The sequence below is a fragment of the Oncorhynchus mykiss genome, chromosome 2 (genome assembly GCF_013265735.2).
Source record: "Oncorhynchus mykiss isolate Arlee chromosome 2, USDA_OmykA_1.1, whole genome shotgun sequence".
In the NCBI taxonomy this organism is placed as follows: Eukaryota; Metazoa; Chordata; class Actinopteri; order Salmoniformes; family Salmonidae; genus Oncorhynchus; species Oncorhynchus mykiss.
The window spans coordinates 17,951,077-17,966,393 of NC_048566.1; the positions used below are offsets into that span (position 1 = coordinate 17,951,077).

Genomic DNA, 15,317 nt, shown 5'->3' on the forward strand with positions numbered 1-15,317 from the left:
GGAAGGAAAGGAGGAAAGAGAAGAGACTAAATCTAGGAAAGGTAGCGAAGGGAACAGGCCAAAAGTAACAGAAAAGAACTTCTGGACTGGACAGAGACAGTGCACTGCACATGCACAGGCAAGTATAGATATTTTACATCTGACATGAGGTTACAGCCACAACAAAAATCACAGCAAGAAATCCAAAACAACTCAGAACAAATTAGCAGTTGGGGGAAAAAATGACATTGTTCGTACTGTTATAAGTACTGTTTCAGCATTTCAATTCAGCTTTGAATAACTAGACCAAAATAACATCTATCATACAGCTGCGACTGGTCTTACCGGTATCCATGACAACTGCTGAGACTGGTCTTACCGGTATCCGTGACAGTGACTATCAAAGAAAGTAGTACCCTCCCCTTGGTTGGGTTGAAACTGGATTTTATTAAAGACAATACAGGTAGCTATGGCCTAGTAGAGAGACAGCGGGTTCATAGTTCAAACTTCTAAAGCACCCGCCTCAACTACTGAGAGTCTCCGCAACTCATTATTATCTGTTAAATGCATCTTTACACTGGACGATTCTTCACTCTCCTCCCCCCTCAGATTGGAGAAATGGAGATGGACAGTGGTGTTTTGTTAGAGCAATGAGAAGCACAAACATCGCTGCCTCGGTGTGTAACTACAGCTAAGGCTTCTTCAAAATGGCGTCAATCACAAGTTAGCGAATAGCAAGTTAGCGAATAGTGATGGCTCTTTTCACAAACAACCGAGGTTTAATAGTCGCAACACAGCCAACTCATTCAGTCTATACATGTAAAAGCTGAGAAATATACAGAGGGAAGAGAGACTTAAGCATGAAAACCTCTAGGAGAGAAACAAGGTTATTATTTAGAATAGGATGCACTGGGAGCACGTTGGGGTTATGGTGGAGAAACTCCACAACAGCACTGATCATAAAGTCTGCACTCATCTGGATAACCAAATCCTATTGAGAAAAATTGTTGTATTTAGGACACACTCTCAGGGAGCAACTTTGTTCCTCAATCAAACCCCCTCCCATCTATCCCAACCTCCCTCCAGCCCATCCCATCCCTCCAGCCCATCCCATCTCTCCAGCCCATCCCATCTCTCCAGCCCATCCCATCTCTCCAGCCCATCCCATCTCTCCAGCCCATCCCATCTCTCCAGCCCATCCCATCCCTCCAGCCCATTCCATCCCTCCAGCCCATTCCATCCCTCCAGCCCATTCCATCCCTCCAGCCCATTCCATCTCTCCAGCCCATCCCATCTCTCCATCCCATTCCATCCCTCCAGCCCATTCCATCTCTCCAGCCCATCCCATCTCTCCATCCCATTCCATCCCTCCAGCCCATTCCATCTCTCCAGCCCCTCACATCCATCCATCCATCCCATCCCATCTATCCCTCGCTCTCTTTCTCTCTGAAAGTGTTTATATCAGCTTATTCACACAATACTGGAGGTAAGTAGAATTTTAGTGAAATAGAATAACCACCTGTTTCTATTTGATCTGTGCTTGTCGTCTTCCTTCTAGTTCACACCTCCATTACTCCCTCACTGCTTTAGTGAGGGGAAGCTGAGAACATTGTTGCTCCTGGGGATCGGAGGAGGCAGATTTGGTTTGGTTACCTATTTCATCCATAACACTGTGCATAATTGCTAAGCTGGTACTGTATTGTGGTGAGGTGACGTGCTAGTTTGTGTCAAGGTGCGATCAGCTAAATGTAGTAAAACAAATGACTCCACTAGGATTAACATAGTGAGGACAGACTGGGCTCATACCATAAGGGTTCTACACATCTTCTCCCCGTGTTGGGTAGCTAGGTGTGTGGGTTGCTTTTCATTCAGCTTGTCATGGTTAACATTTCAATATCGTGGGGGTAAGAAAGGTCTCTTGGGGGGGTAGAAGGGACCTCCTCGGCCCCCGCCGAATGGAGGGCCAGGACGCTTGCCCCCGCGGAACATGGGTGGCTCTCGGTTTAGGTGCGGGTGGACAGGGGGGCCGCGAGGGTGGAGTAGAGGTCTCTGGGGGGTGGAGTTGATGGGGGGGCAGGGATTAGGGGAGGGTAGGCGCAGGAGGGACGGCGAGGGACGGTGGGGATGGTTGGGGTTGGGGTGTCGGGGCTGGGCAGGCGGGCTAGCGGGAGGGTGCTGGAGCGGAGGAGCTTGGGGGCGAGGAAGCAGTGGGTCGCCTGAGGGAGAGGGAGGGGTGGAGGAGGAGGGGGGTGGAGGAGGGAGGTTGATGCCATCCTTGACACGGCCCAATAAGGGAGGTGGGGCACCGGGGGTGCCGGGGCGGTGGAGAGGGGGTGCGTGGCGGGGAGTGAAATGCTCTTTAACTGTGCCGGGACGAGGCATCTTAGGGGGCTCCCCTAACAGAGAGGACATGAGGGGAGTGGGACCACCTTTACCCCCCCTGGGTCCCCCTCCCATCCCCCCTCGGTCTCCTCCGTCTGGGCGGACCTGGGGAGGGAGGGGCAGTTGGCGGTCAATGGGGACTAGAACCCCGCCTACCATGACTGCCGAGGGGGGGAGGAAGTTGCGCGGGGGTGGAGGGAGCTGGGGCATGGGAGGGGGTGGAGGGCGTGGGATGGGTGGAGGAGGGGAGTTGAAGAAGGGAGGAGGGGGGTGATGGTGGAGGTGTGAGGGGAGGGGACCCTGGGGGTTCTCCCCATGGTAGGGGGGCATCTGAAACTGGGGTGGGGGGCCGTGCGGATGAGGGTGGGGAGGGTGATTAGAATGAGGATGAGGAGGAAGGTGGTGGTGTGAGGTCGGGGGAGGCATGGGGGGTGAAGTCATGTCGTCAGAGCCGCCCTGAGGGGAAGGTGAGGGGGGCTGGGTATCCAGGTACCCTTCCTCATCGTACCACATTCCTCCGCCTGGCCTCCCCCCTTCTCCACCCCCGCGACGCAGCCCTTGTCCAATCACGCGGATACTTTCCACCGTCTGGATGCGCTCTCCGGTTGGCTGGCGGTTTGAGAAGCCCCCCAGTGATTGGAAAGGTGCTCCCTCTGTGCAAGGCGACACCAGCGTCTCAATACGGTGGTACTGCCCCCCCTCCCCGTCAGATGAGCCCCCACCATCCTCTCCTCTCCTCTTTCCCTTTTCATCCCTCGTTCCACTCATTCCTCCCTCCTCTGACCCGCTGCTGGTCTTGCGAGAACCTATGGACGCTCTCCTCTCTCCTTCAACTGATCTGTTGTTCCCGTGACTGTTCTGTCCATCCTTCTTCACCTTGCTGCTTCCCAGTGATGAAGAGCTAATCTTCCTCTTCGAATCTTCCTCCTTCAGCTTGGCGGCCTTCTTCCCCGCTCCGTAGCCTTGGAAACGAGAAGAGGAAGAGAGGAAGTCCACGTCGCTGCTGCTTCCTGTTGGGGTGATGACGGCGTCCCAAGGGTCACTGCGGTAGGCCGTGGGTGAAAGATCATGACCTATGGATGAGCCTAAGCTCTTGGAGTCACTGTTGAGGCCAAGGGGGTCGGAGGAGACACCCCCTGGTGTGTCCATGATTTCGTCCTGGGTGGGGGTGCCCCCGCTCTCATCCCTGACGGGGGTCCCGTCTACCCCGTCTCCCCCCAGCAGAGGGCTCCCATCCCCCAGACCCAGACTGAACCCTGGGTTCCCCTGGAGGAAACGGTTGATCTTAGACTCTAGGCTGGGAGGAGAGACAGAGCGGCTAGGGAGAGAGGGAGGAGGAGGAGGGGAGGCCTCTCGGTTTTTCTCCCAATCCCTGGCTCCTCTGCTCCTCTCAGGTGTGTCTCGTTTGAGACTGTTGGTCAGGAGGGGTTTGGTGTTGCTAGGAGTGGTGGGTGTGGGGGGGCCCTTGGCTGCTGAGGAGTCTGGGGAGGCATGGGAGGAGGGGGCAGAGGAGGAGGAGCTACCAGACCTCAGCAGAGAGGACAGACCTGAGGAGAGAGAAGAGAAGATGGAGAGAAACAAAGATATGGGGAGAGAGAGAGAGAAAGGGGGGTGGGTGGAGATAATTACACCAGCAGATACACAAGTTACTCAACATAAAAAGTGCCCCCCAAAACAATTTCAACAGAAGCCTTGCATTTCTCATCTCAAAGTCTGCCTATAAATCTGCCTGTCTGGTTTACTATCTTATGTGTGTCTCACTCTGTGTTTGGGTCTTTGACAGGGCGTTGAGGATGCCTTCAGGGGTGACGTTCACTCTGGACAGGATGCTGGCCAGGGCTGGGCTAGGAGGGGTGGGGCCAACTGGGGTTTTGGAGGAAGATGATTGGCCAGAGGGGGTGGTGGGAGTTCCAGGGGAGGGGCGAGACACAGGGCTGGCTGCTGAGAGAGAGACACACAGAGAGAAAGAGAGAGACAGAGAGAACAATCTTATTATGCAAACATGTTATAACATTTCTGTACCAGCATGTCACAGAATCCATATATTAACTTAAATCCACACACACACACCTGTGTTCTTCATGGCTGATGTGATACTGCTCAGTATGGAGCTGATCTTGCCCAGATCCACATTCGCCAGGTTCATTCCCAGAGGAGCGGTCGGACCGCTAGGACCACTCACACCCGCGCTCATAGGGGCGCTGAGGGTCACCGGTGTGGGGGTAGACAAGGCTGCCTTTTTGAGTGGGGATTCGGTGGAGGTTCGAATGAGTGTGACAGGGGCGGGTTTCGCTGCGGTCTTGGAGCTGGTCACCTTGGAAACGGTGGCTGATGACGACTGCTTCTCAGCTGATGGAAACAAGGGGTTAACGTGTTTATTTTGACAAGGTTTAGTCTCATTGAGAATTTCGTACTGCCATCTCACCTGTGTTGGCTGTCTCCATGTCCTCCTCAGACAGATCCATGTCCTCCACATCTCTGTTGTCCCCCTCTCTCACAACCCCCATGTCCCTCTCGTCCATGGCACTCCCATCCAGGTCCGGATCAAAGCCCAGCCTACCACCTCGGCCTCCTCCCAGCCCCAGGAAAGGGGAGTCAGAGCCGGTGGGTGAGGGAGCGTCCTCAGAGGGGGAGGGGATGGGAGAGTCCTCGGGACCGGGAAGGGAGGACTTGAGGGCATCCAGTTTACGTTTGAGGTTGACCACGCGGTTGGCAAAGGTTTTGTAGGCCTTGAAAATTAGAACCATAGAATTAGATGTATTAGATATTGATTAGATTATTTATTTGATAGATGACGATCAGATTGATTGCCTGAATGATTGGTTGATACTCACGCTGGCCACGATCTTGACTTCCTTGTATTGCATCTCATAGAAGACGTCTGCGTTTCCCAGAGCCTCCAGCAGAGGGGGCCCTACAGGCATCTGGTTCTCCAGGAAACTGACAAACTCCTGCAGCTTCTGACTGCCCTCTTCAAAGTCCTTGGCAAACTTGTTCCCTCCGGCCTTGTCTGTAGAGGGTAGAGATGGACGGAGGACAAGAGTAAAATAAGTCATTTAAACAAGAGTACACAGAAGCCAGTCGCACCAATATGTCGGAGATAACACCGCAAAGCAGGCGACCGAAGTAAGCGTGCATGTGCCCGGCCGCCACAAGGAGTCGCTAGAGCGCGATGGAACAAGGATATCCCAGTCAGCCAAACCCTCCCCTAACCCAGACAACGCTGGGCCAATTGTGCACCGCCTCATGGGTCTCCCGGTCGCGACCAGCTGTGACACAACCCGGGATCGAACCCGGATCTGTAGTGACGCCTCTATCACCGATCAGTGTCTTAGACCGCCGCACCACTCAGGGGGGCTACTCTGATTGCAAAGCAAAGCCCTTAATATTAGCAAAGTTGAGAAATAAATATAGGAGGCCTAGACTATAGAAAGCTGATGGGATTCTCCTCTTTTTATTAGAGGCCATCAAAACTCTGTTTTCTCATGCAATTGAAAAGCGTAGCCTATAGAAATGTTGTGCAACATGGGCTTATAGGAACATGTACTTTATTCTATGCATCAACCAGCTATGAGCTGACTCTCGCTACACAACAGGTGATCCTATTCCCATCAAACTCTTAACGCCAGGGCTCTCATGGAGTGTTCCATTTGATTTTCCATTGCATTGATGTCAGAGTGATTTGAGGGTCAATAGAGCGCTGAGTACCAGGCCATTAGCAAGTTTGGTAGGCTACTACTGACTATAGGGGACATCAGAGCGCAGTTTTGGAGACGCCTAGTTACTGTGATTCAACGGTCACGTGGAATTTGACTGCAGTCATGACGACTCTTGACTGCCGGTGTGGCGGTAATACGGTCACCTTAACAGCCCTAGGCAGGAACCCTGGCCTTAACCCTGTTTTGACCACTGACCTTTCAGTCTCTTGAGGGCCTCCGTGCTGCAGACGTCCACTCTGAGAGCTGTCAGCTGGGTCTCCCTCAGCTCCTCTTCCTCCACCACCCGTTTGAAACCCGCCAGCTGCTCGATGAACGACTGGGGCTGGAGATCGAGGGGGAAGGAAAGAGGGAGGGCGTGGGGAAGGAGGGAAATAGTATTATTGTGTGCATCTCCATCAAGGGCCAATCATCAGTTGAAACAATAAAGCATCATCCCCGCCACTGTTTGGGTAAAAAGCTGAGGGATAGGGCTGAAGAAAAGTAACCACTCAAATTCATAGACAGAGCTATGGATACAAGGACTGACCATCCATGATATCAACATTATTGTTTTAACCATGTTTGGAGGCTATATAGTGTTTGTTTACATTTGTTGTTTACAAATATTGGAGTAAAACAAGCTTATATTTGGGGTTCTGATGGGGTGTGACAGTTGAACTAAGCTCATGAGGAATTTATAAAAGTTATATTCTTCAAGAATCAATGGGTACAAATCATTAATTTATCAAAACCACAAATGGATGTAGCAACTGCAGATTACCCCTTTAAAAAGGGTCAAAGCAATTTAGCAGAGGACAGAAATAAATACACTTACTATGAAATCAGCCACAATCTTGGACTTCAGGGCAGCTTTGGGGTTGACTGGGGCTACAGGACAAAACCACAACACAACACACTGACCTGTTGACTCATACAGACCCAGAGGTTACAGAAATAGAGAGAGACGGCAATAGGAAAAGATGGTGAGGAGAGAAAGAAATAGGAGCATAGGAGACTGACCTGGCGGAGGAGGCATCTCTTTAGCCTTCTCTTTCTCCCTCTCTCTCTCCTTCTTGGCCAGGTTGGCTTTGAGCTGAGTGATGAGTTCCTCAGGATAGACGTTTCTCTCCTCCCAGATAGTGAAGATTCGCTCCACTGACTTACGCACCTTCGGGTCTCTGGCAAGACAACAGGTCAAAGGGCAAGAGGTTAGAAGGGCACAGATTCAGTCAGCAAGAGATTGGTGGTCAATGTCATCATACAAGGGCTCATCCTAACTTCCACCTAAATCAGATGTTTACTTAGTCTCCCCATTGACAATTAAAACATGCCTCAAATGGAAGTTAGGATGTGCCTCACAATATTGATATAATCCAGAGCAGCTCACTCACTTGACCATTAGTGCAGCGTTGGGGAGCACCTCAGCGAAGGCTGAGCGGTAGACGATGGCGTTCTTTCTCTTGCAGTTCTGTATTACATCATTGGCTAGATAGAACAGATTCAGGCGGTGGTTGGTGTCCGCTGATGGAGAGAAGGAGGAGAGGAAGACAGGGAAGAAGAAGAATAGGTGGAGGAGGAACAGGGTTAGTGGATCCTCAGAAGCCTGATGTCATCAAAAACCTTGACCAGCCTAAGCGTAGACCACCCTAGTCCTGTGGATGACCTGCCTAATCCTACACCCCCCAGTGGATGACCAGCCAAAACCTAGACCACCCTCGCCCAGTGCAAGACCTGCCTAAACCTAGACCACCCTCGCCCAGTGGATGACAATCCTAAACCTAAACCGGCCAGCGGATGACCAGCCTAAACCTAGACCGGCCAGCCTAAACCTAGACCGGCCAGCCTAAACCTAGACCGGCCAGCCTAAACCTAGACCGCCCAGTGGATGACCAGCCTAAACCTAGACCGCCCAGCCTAAACCACCCTCACCCAGTGGATGACCAGCCTAAACCTAGACTGCCCTGTGGAAGACCTATTAGCTCATGCATGTATTTGCTAATCAATTCTGGAAATATAGCAAAACCAACCAGTGTTGATGGGAAACTTCACTGAAATGATAAACAATGCCGTGCTTTTACTAAGTGACAGACAGATGTCATGACAAGCTGATATTCACTTTTCTATCTAATGCATAATTAACGCACAGACAAAACATCATTACTGCAGCGAACACTTTTTTCAACTGACAACTTCTCCAACTGAAGCCCTGTGTTACAGGCAAGGCTAAGACATGGAAACCAAATAGGCTTGTCATGCAGGTAAATGGAGTCCAACATAAATGAAGCCTGGTTGTTGGGGGAAAAACACAGCTTGAACAGCAATATAAAGGCTCTAACGTCTCCCTCCCTGAATATATGAAGATCCAGTTGAACATGTTCAAAGATGCAGCATGCAACACGGTAGTCACAATGTCAATAATAATGTTCAGCACCGCCACCGATTCATTCATGACACATTGTTTTCAGCAGACAGCGTTGTCACACTCCGACACAAGACAACGTTCATGACATTCATGTAATTAAAAAAATGTAAATGACTCAAAGCTGGAGAACGCCATACATTCAAAAGCCTGCAAACCCAGAGTTAAGGTATTTCAAAGTGACAGCTGATGGAGTAGGGAAAACAGACAAATCAAACACAGATCAGGTTCTGATGCAGACAAGACTAGAAACGATATGTACGAGTCCCACAATATCAATTAGGGTCATTGAAACCAGTTGATAAACTGAAAGTGATATTAGCCTACGCCCTACAGCCTCAGCATCTTGTGCAGGACAGCTGTGATGACTAGTGTAAACCAACTAAGTAGGGTATATCTTAGTAAATGGTAACAAAATAAACAGATGCATTACCACTTTAACATAAAATAACAATACAGAAGCCTTTCATACATCTCAGTTGAGTCTAAGTGGGGAAAGGTTGTCAAGTCAAAGGAGAGAGAAACGTCCCCCCTGACTCCCCATGGGAAGATGCATTCAGGGAGGACGAGTTGGAAAGTATTCAACCAGGGGAAGAAGAGATGAAGACTGAGCACAGAACAGTAAACAACCAGCTCTATGCTGTCTACAGTACGCAAACCAAACAGCATGGGCTCCCGAGGGGCGCAGCAGTTTAAGGCACTGCATCTCAGTGCAAGAGGCGTCACTACAGTCCCTGGTTCGAATCCAGGCTGTATCACATCCGGCCGTGATTGGGAGTCCCATAGGGCAGCACACAATTGGCCCAGCGTGGTCTGGGTTTGGTTGGGGTAGGCAGTCATTGTAAATAAGAACATATTAACTGACTTGCCTAGCACTGTGGATTGAATCGAGCCCCAAGATATCCAATGAATGTAACAATGAGTTCTAATTCATATCCTAAGTTCATTACATGAAACGACTCTTCTTCGAAAAGATCCTGGAGTCAAAAAATAGAACTTGCTGAAGTCTAGGCCTAACTAAGTCTAGGCCTAACTAAGTCTAGGCCTAACTAAGTCTATGCCTAACTAAGTCTAGGCCTAACTAAGTCTAGGCCTAACTAAGTCTAGGCCTAACTAAGTCTAGGCCTAACTAAGTCTAGGCCTAACTAAGTCTAGGCCTAACTAAGTCTAGGCCTAACTAAGTCTAGGCCTAACTAAGTCTAGGCCTAACTAAGTCTGAGTGGTGGGGGAGGGGAAACAGTTCAAAATATCAAATAAACAATCTCTTTCAATGGCAACAGGGTCCCAGCTTCCTTCCCTGGACTAAGCTATATTGTAAAGATCCTTCCAAATCTTCAGTTGAGAATATTGCAGAATGATTATGGACTTGGACATGTGATTGGGTGTAAATGTGGAGCCTTGGATGGAACACCTGTTGCACACACAGGAGTGTGTGACTGAGCATCACTGTTCTACTACAGCGGACACCGTAGTTTAGGTGGACACAGACCAACGAACACAGACACACTCAGGGCCACGTCTGGGGGTTTAAAGTTTCAACCTCCAAAGCCATAGTGATGGGGGGAGGAATATATAGAGTGGGGCAAAAAAGTATTTAGTCAGCCACCAATTGTGCAAGTTCTCTTACTTAAAAAGATGAGAGGCCTGTAATTTTCATCATGGGTACACTTCAACTATGACAGACAAAATGAGAAGAAAAAAATCCAGAAAATCACATTGTAGGATTTTTTAATGAATTTATTTGCAAATTATGGTGGAAAATAAGTATTTCTGGCTCTCACAGACCTGTAACTTCTTTAAGAGGCTCCTCTGTCCTCCACTCGTTACCTGTATTAATGGCACCTGTTTGAACTTGTTATCAATATAAAAGACACCTGTCCACAACCTCAAATAGTCACACTCCAAACTCCACTATGGCCAAGACCAAAGAGCTGTCAAAGGACACCAGAAACTAAATTGTAGACCTGCACCAGGCTGGGAAGACTGAATATGCAATAGGTAAGCAGCTTGGTTTGAAGAAATCAACTGTGGGAGCAATTATTAGGAAATGAAAGACATACAAGACCACTGATAATCTCCCTTGATCTGGGGCTCCACGCAAGATCTCACCCCGTGGGGTCAAAATGATCACAAGAACGGTGAGCAAAAATCCCAGAACCACACGGGGGACCTAGTGAATGACCTGCAGAGAGCTGGGACCAAAGTAACAACACCTACCATCAGCAAGGGCATTGAAGATGAAACGTGGCTGGGTCTTTCAGCATGACAATGATCTCAAACACACCGCCCGGGCAACGAAGGAGTGGCTTCGTAAGAAGCATTTCAAGGTCCTGGAGTGGCCTAGCCAGTCTCCAGATCTCAACCCCATAGAAAATCTTTGGAGGGAGTTGAAAGTTTGGGTTGCCCAGCAACAGCCCCAAAACATCACTGCTCTAGAGGAGATCTGCATGGAGGAATGGGCCAAAATACCAGCAACAGTGTGTGAAAACCTTGTGAAGACTTACAGAAAACGTTTGACCTCTGTCATTGCCAACAAAGTGTATATAACAAAGTATTGAGATAAGTATTTGGTCAATAACAAAAGTTTTTTTCCACCATAATTTGCAAATAAATTCATTAAAATCCTACAATGTGATTTTCTGGATTTTTTTTCTCATTTTGTCTGTCATAGTTGAAGTGTACCTATGATGAAAATTACAGGCCTCATCTTTTTAAGTGGGAGAACTTGCACAATTGGTGGCTGACTAAACCGTTTTGACAATGTGGCAATACTATTTTGGGCTAGTTGGCTGCACCTGCAACAAAACTATTTTTCCATAGCTTGTTCTCAATCATTTTAAATAGGAAACCAATTTATTTCCATGACTGATCAAAACGTTCTCCTGGTCCTCTAGTGCCTCTGCAGCAGACATATGGTGAGCAATATCTTTGGAACTTCAAATCGCAATAAAATCTTAGTATCAAAATCACAACACACATAGTATCAGCACCAAAGTATGGCGATAATATGGTATTGTGAGGTACCTAGCAATTTGGCCAGGCAGACTGCGATGCCACGTGAACCATCAGATAGCAATCATGGGCAAATGATGCATGTCAACTGGCATTACAGCATTAGGCTTAGCGTACCTCTAAGAGGGACATCCCAGTTTGCAGAAATTGGTTCCGAAACCTTTTCTGTTCCGTGACCCACATAAAAGCTTTTCAGTGCCACCATCAGGGGCACCAGTGGTTCCTCCTGACCCAACACAGAACTCCCTGACCTAGTACAAGCCAGCCAGGACCAGATATTTTGAGTACCTAATTAGCACGCTTTAAGCCTTCCAAACCAAACCGCGATGAACTCAAGTTGTAGTGGTAAAATATGTACCACTACCTGCACCAGCTCAGGTACAGTAGGATTCATTTTGCAAGTGGAAAAAAGGTATGTGTTCAGAAAAAGAACATCACATAGGCCCCTACTACTGTAAACAATAAACACATTTTCTCAATCTCATAGCAGAAACACGTGACCGAGATTAACCAACAGTTAGTTATTTCCAGTTGGTCATGCAACACATTACAACAGTATTTTCTCTGGAATATTTATTTGCATTGCATTACAACACTGCATTACAACACAACCCTAGGAACGGAACCGTTAACACGGCCATCCAACATTTTGTGAAAATTAAAACATTTGAATTGAAAGTTTCACCTGGACAACGAAGCCTACAACTCACCAACTTTATCTTTGGTTGACTGAGTTCAAAATATAGTTTGAATGTTTGAGGACATCATACATAAAGCACAGCACCATAGACAACAGATATACATGTGGTTGAGCCAATGACAGGGACAGAGAGAGAGATGGGAACACATGCAACCTTGCAAATGTTTAGTCTACTGCAGTGCAAATCATTTTTAATTAACAAAAACTGCTCAGGGAAATGAAATATTTGAAAACCAGTTAAACCTTTATAGCTGGAGGCAAGGAAAGTGGACAACATCCGTTTCCATAAACAACAAAACACTGGCATATCTATTTCCATAACATATCACACCACGCAACTCATTAAATAACCCCTCAAAAACACAATGAATGACAGTCAAAGTTTAGGTCTAGGCCTACTCTAGCTAGCTAAGAATTTAACCCCAGATGGAGACAAATGGAGTTAAGATCTTAGCTAGGCCTACCCAGGGGCATTGCGAGGTGCCACCCCTGAAATATGATTGGCCACCCTTAGTGTCCCGCCATTCTCATTGGGTCAGAGCGCTGTCAATCTGGCTCAGATTGGAGAGAAAGGACCGTGGGTTTGTTCTGGCGGGAAGGCTGTTTGATTGGCTGGCTGGCTTTTTTGGGACAACGGAGAGCCCAGCATGCATGACTTCTCTCTCAGTTGAGTTGATGAAAGCAGTGCAGAGGTTGAAAATTGCTAGGTAACTGCTGTTTGACTTGACAGCAAACTAAACTAGCTTCCCAGTGTATAGCCAGTGTAGCTGTAGAATATGGCATGTGTTTGTTCTAGAATGTTATGCATGTCCCTTATTGACTGAGGTGAATGAAGCTACAGCAGCCAAAGTGATAATGGCTGGAGTAATTTTTGCCATTCCCCAAATAGCATTTTAGAGCTTTTAAATTGTATAGAAACATACATCTTAAACTTTTAAAAATGTCTTGGATGGGGGAGTTACCACTGGACATGGTGGTAGTATCTAACTTGAATACAGATCAATATGGATCACTTCAAATGTATTTATTTTAATACATTGGGCAGATACAAATTAACAGTTGAAACAGCAGAGGTGGCAACAAGTCTCAGAGTGGTAGGGCACATATTTTCCACTGGGCCTGGAGTTCTTCCTGATCTGATAACCTAACCAGGTAAAACACCAGACCTTATGACAGTGATTAATCAGTTGTAAAAAAGGTATTATATGGACTATACTGGGACCAGTTTTTCTAATCAGGTCAGAAAACTCCTGGCCCTGGGGAGGATGAAAACCCTGTCAGACTGCAGCAACCTTGTACTTGTTCATATGAATTATGTTTTAAAACAGACGGAGACCACTATGAATGGACAATAGAACTCCGGGCTGAGGTTGCGTTATACAGGTTTGTATCATGTAGACCTATGCAACTGTAGATGGTAATAAAAAACGAACTCTTATGTAATCGCTATTGTGTTGACTAATTATTTCCAGCGAATCACTTTGGATTGAAAAGGTCTAGGTAGCCTAGCCAGCCCAAGTTTGAATATAAATCCAACTTGATCACATTTTCTCCTAATGCAAACAAATGGGCCATAAATACATAACGTTACAGCTTAGTTTACCCTGGCCAGGGGGATAGGGCGCATAGTAGGCTGTGTGTTGTTAGTAGCCTACAGATTATCCCTGAGAAATCGTCTCCTTTTCTTCACATACAGCATACCAGATCGCTAATGTTTAGGTGTAGGATGCTACAACATTCATGTAAAGAGATTTTGCTTGTGTCTGTCGGGGATGATGTGCTTTCACATTTACTAAATAAATAGACCTGTGCAGTGATCCGATGTGCAGGACAGCAACTGTGTGCGAGTTGACGAATCGTGAGAAAAATATGCCCCCCCCCCAAAAAAAAGTACTTTGTCCCTCTTTTGAATGCCTTTGTCGATATTTTGTATTAAACTAAACCAGCTAGCCACCCGTTTGCCGACGGGTCTGAAACAGTTATGCAATGCAATGCGTCGTATTTTAAGACAATTTAACGCTTTTTCTTATAAAATGTGCTAATTTCCCATGGCCACACGACTGGTGTTGGCCCCCTCTTTGCCACCCCGTTAAAACAACCATACAATCGACCCTAGGCCTAACCCAGATTTCTTCATAAAGACCGTTTTTTTCAGCCCACTTGCTTACCCAGCAACATGTATCACCTGTGCTGTCAACACTACCCCCATTTTAACTCAAATTCAAACACATTTGATAGTTTGGCTAGCTAGCTAATTACCTGGCTCCTATCTCATCTGCAAAAACATAGCGCGTGCGATGCGCACAAAACAGGTGCAATGTCGAACCATATGTGGAGACAGGTCAGGTTCGAGCAAAATAAATGTATCACACGTCGCTAACTAACGTTAATATACATAACGATATGCTGAACTGCAGCTACTGGTAGGCACTAACTACCTTACTATAACTAGTTAGTTACATTAGCTTGCAAGGCAGCTAACTATAAGTACAAAGCACAAGTTGTATTACCCATCTTATTTTAGCTATGCATGAACTTTATGGCGTCAACATTTGTCGGTAACACATTAGGAACATAATTGATTAGCTAACGTGTGTATAGTAGCAGGGAAAGCTAGCTAACGAATGACAAGCTAACGTTAGCTACTCACATTTCTTGAGCCACTTCATCCAGTACCGAACGATAAGGCTGTGATACTTTTTATTTTCAATGCACCAGGTCGACAGTCCCTGTATAGACTCCATAGTGTTGGATACTCCTTGGAATCTGCGGTCCAGGGTGGCCTCCAAAGCGCCGCGGCCACCATGGCCGCTAACAGCTCCAGAACCCGCCGCCATTTTTCCAGTCCTCTCTGGTACTGCAGACACGGACACCGCAATGAGTCATGAAGGTAGCAAAAGTGTGACAGACAGGCGAGAGCAGACACGCCCCCTACAGATCTAGAGTCAGATTCTGAAAACTGTTGGAGGGGCAGGCAACTTCAACAGTTTGACCAATATTTACAACCCGAAAGGGTTGTATGTTACAGGTTGGTTGTATCCAATAGCAAGCATTATAAAATGTCACCTCTCACTGTGTTACAAATCCAATGCAGCAGCTGAAAATAATTAAAAAAGTGCACAACGGT

At 47.4% G+C, this 15,317-nt stretch overlaps 1 protein-coding gene across 3 annotated transcripts; it reads right to left on the reverse strand.

Moving 5' to 3' along the window:
- Positions 1-1,304: 1,304 nt before the first annotated feature.
- Positions 1,305-15,105, reverse strand: LOC110536358 (regulation of nuclear pre-mRNA domain-containing protein 2). 3 transcript variants are annotated; one of them, XR_005035418.1, is made up of 11 exons: positions 14,841-15,101; positions 7,451-7,580; positions 7,080-7,237; positions 6,895-6,947; positions 6,276-6,402; positions 5,196-5,371; positions 4,787-5,090; positions 4,432-4,710; positions 4,123-4,302; positions 1,786-3,908; positions 1,305-1,597 (listed from the first exon to the last, which is right to left on the reverse strand). XR_005035418.1 is itself a non-coding variant. In XM_036939971.1 (10 exons), the coding sequence occupies exons 1-10, from the start codon at positions 15,025-15,027 to the stop codon at positions 1,870-1,872; spliced, it is 3,630 nt and encodes a 1,209-aa protein (XP_036795866.1). In that variant the 5' UTR covers positions 15,028-15,105; the 3' UTR covers positions 1,305-1,869. The 3 variants fall into 3 exon arrangements, 2 of the variants coding, with proteins under 2 accessions (XP_036795866.1, XP_021477783.2); XM_036939971.1 differs by having other exon boundaries at positions 1,305-3,908; positions 4,123-4,299; positions 14,841-15,105; XM_021622108.2 differs by having other exon boundaries at positions 1,305-3,908.
- Between the last annotated feature and the right edge of the window lie 212 nt (positions 15,106-15,317).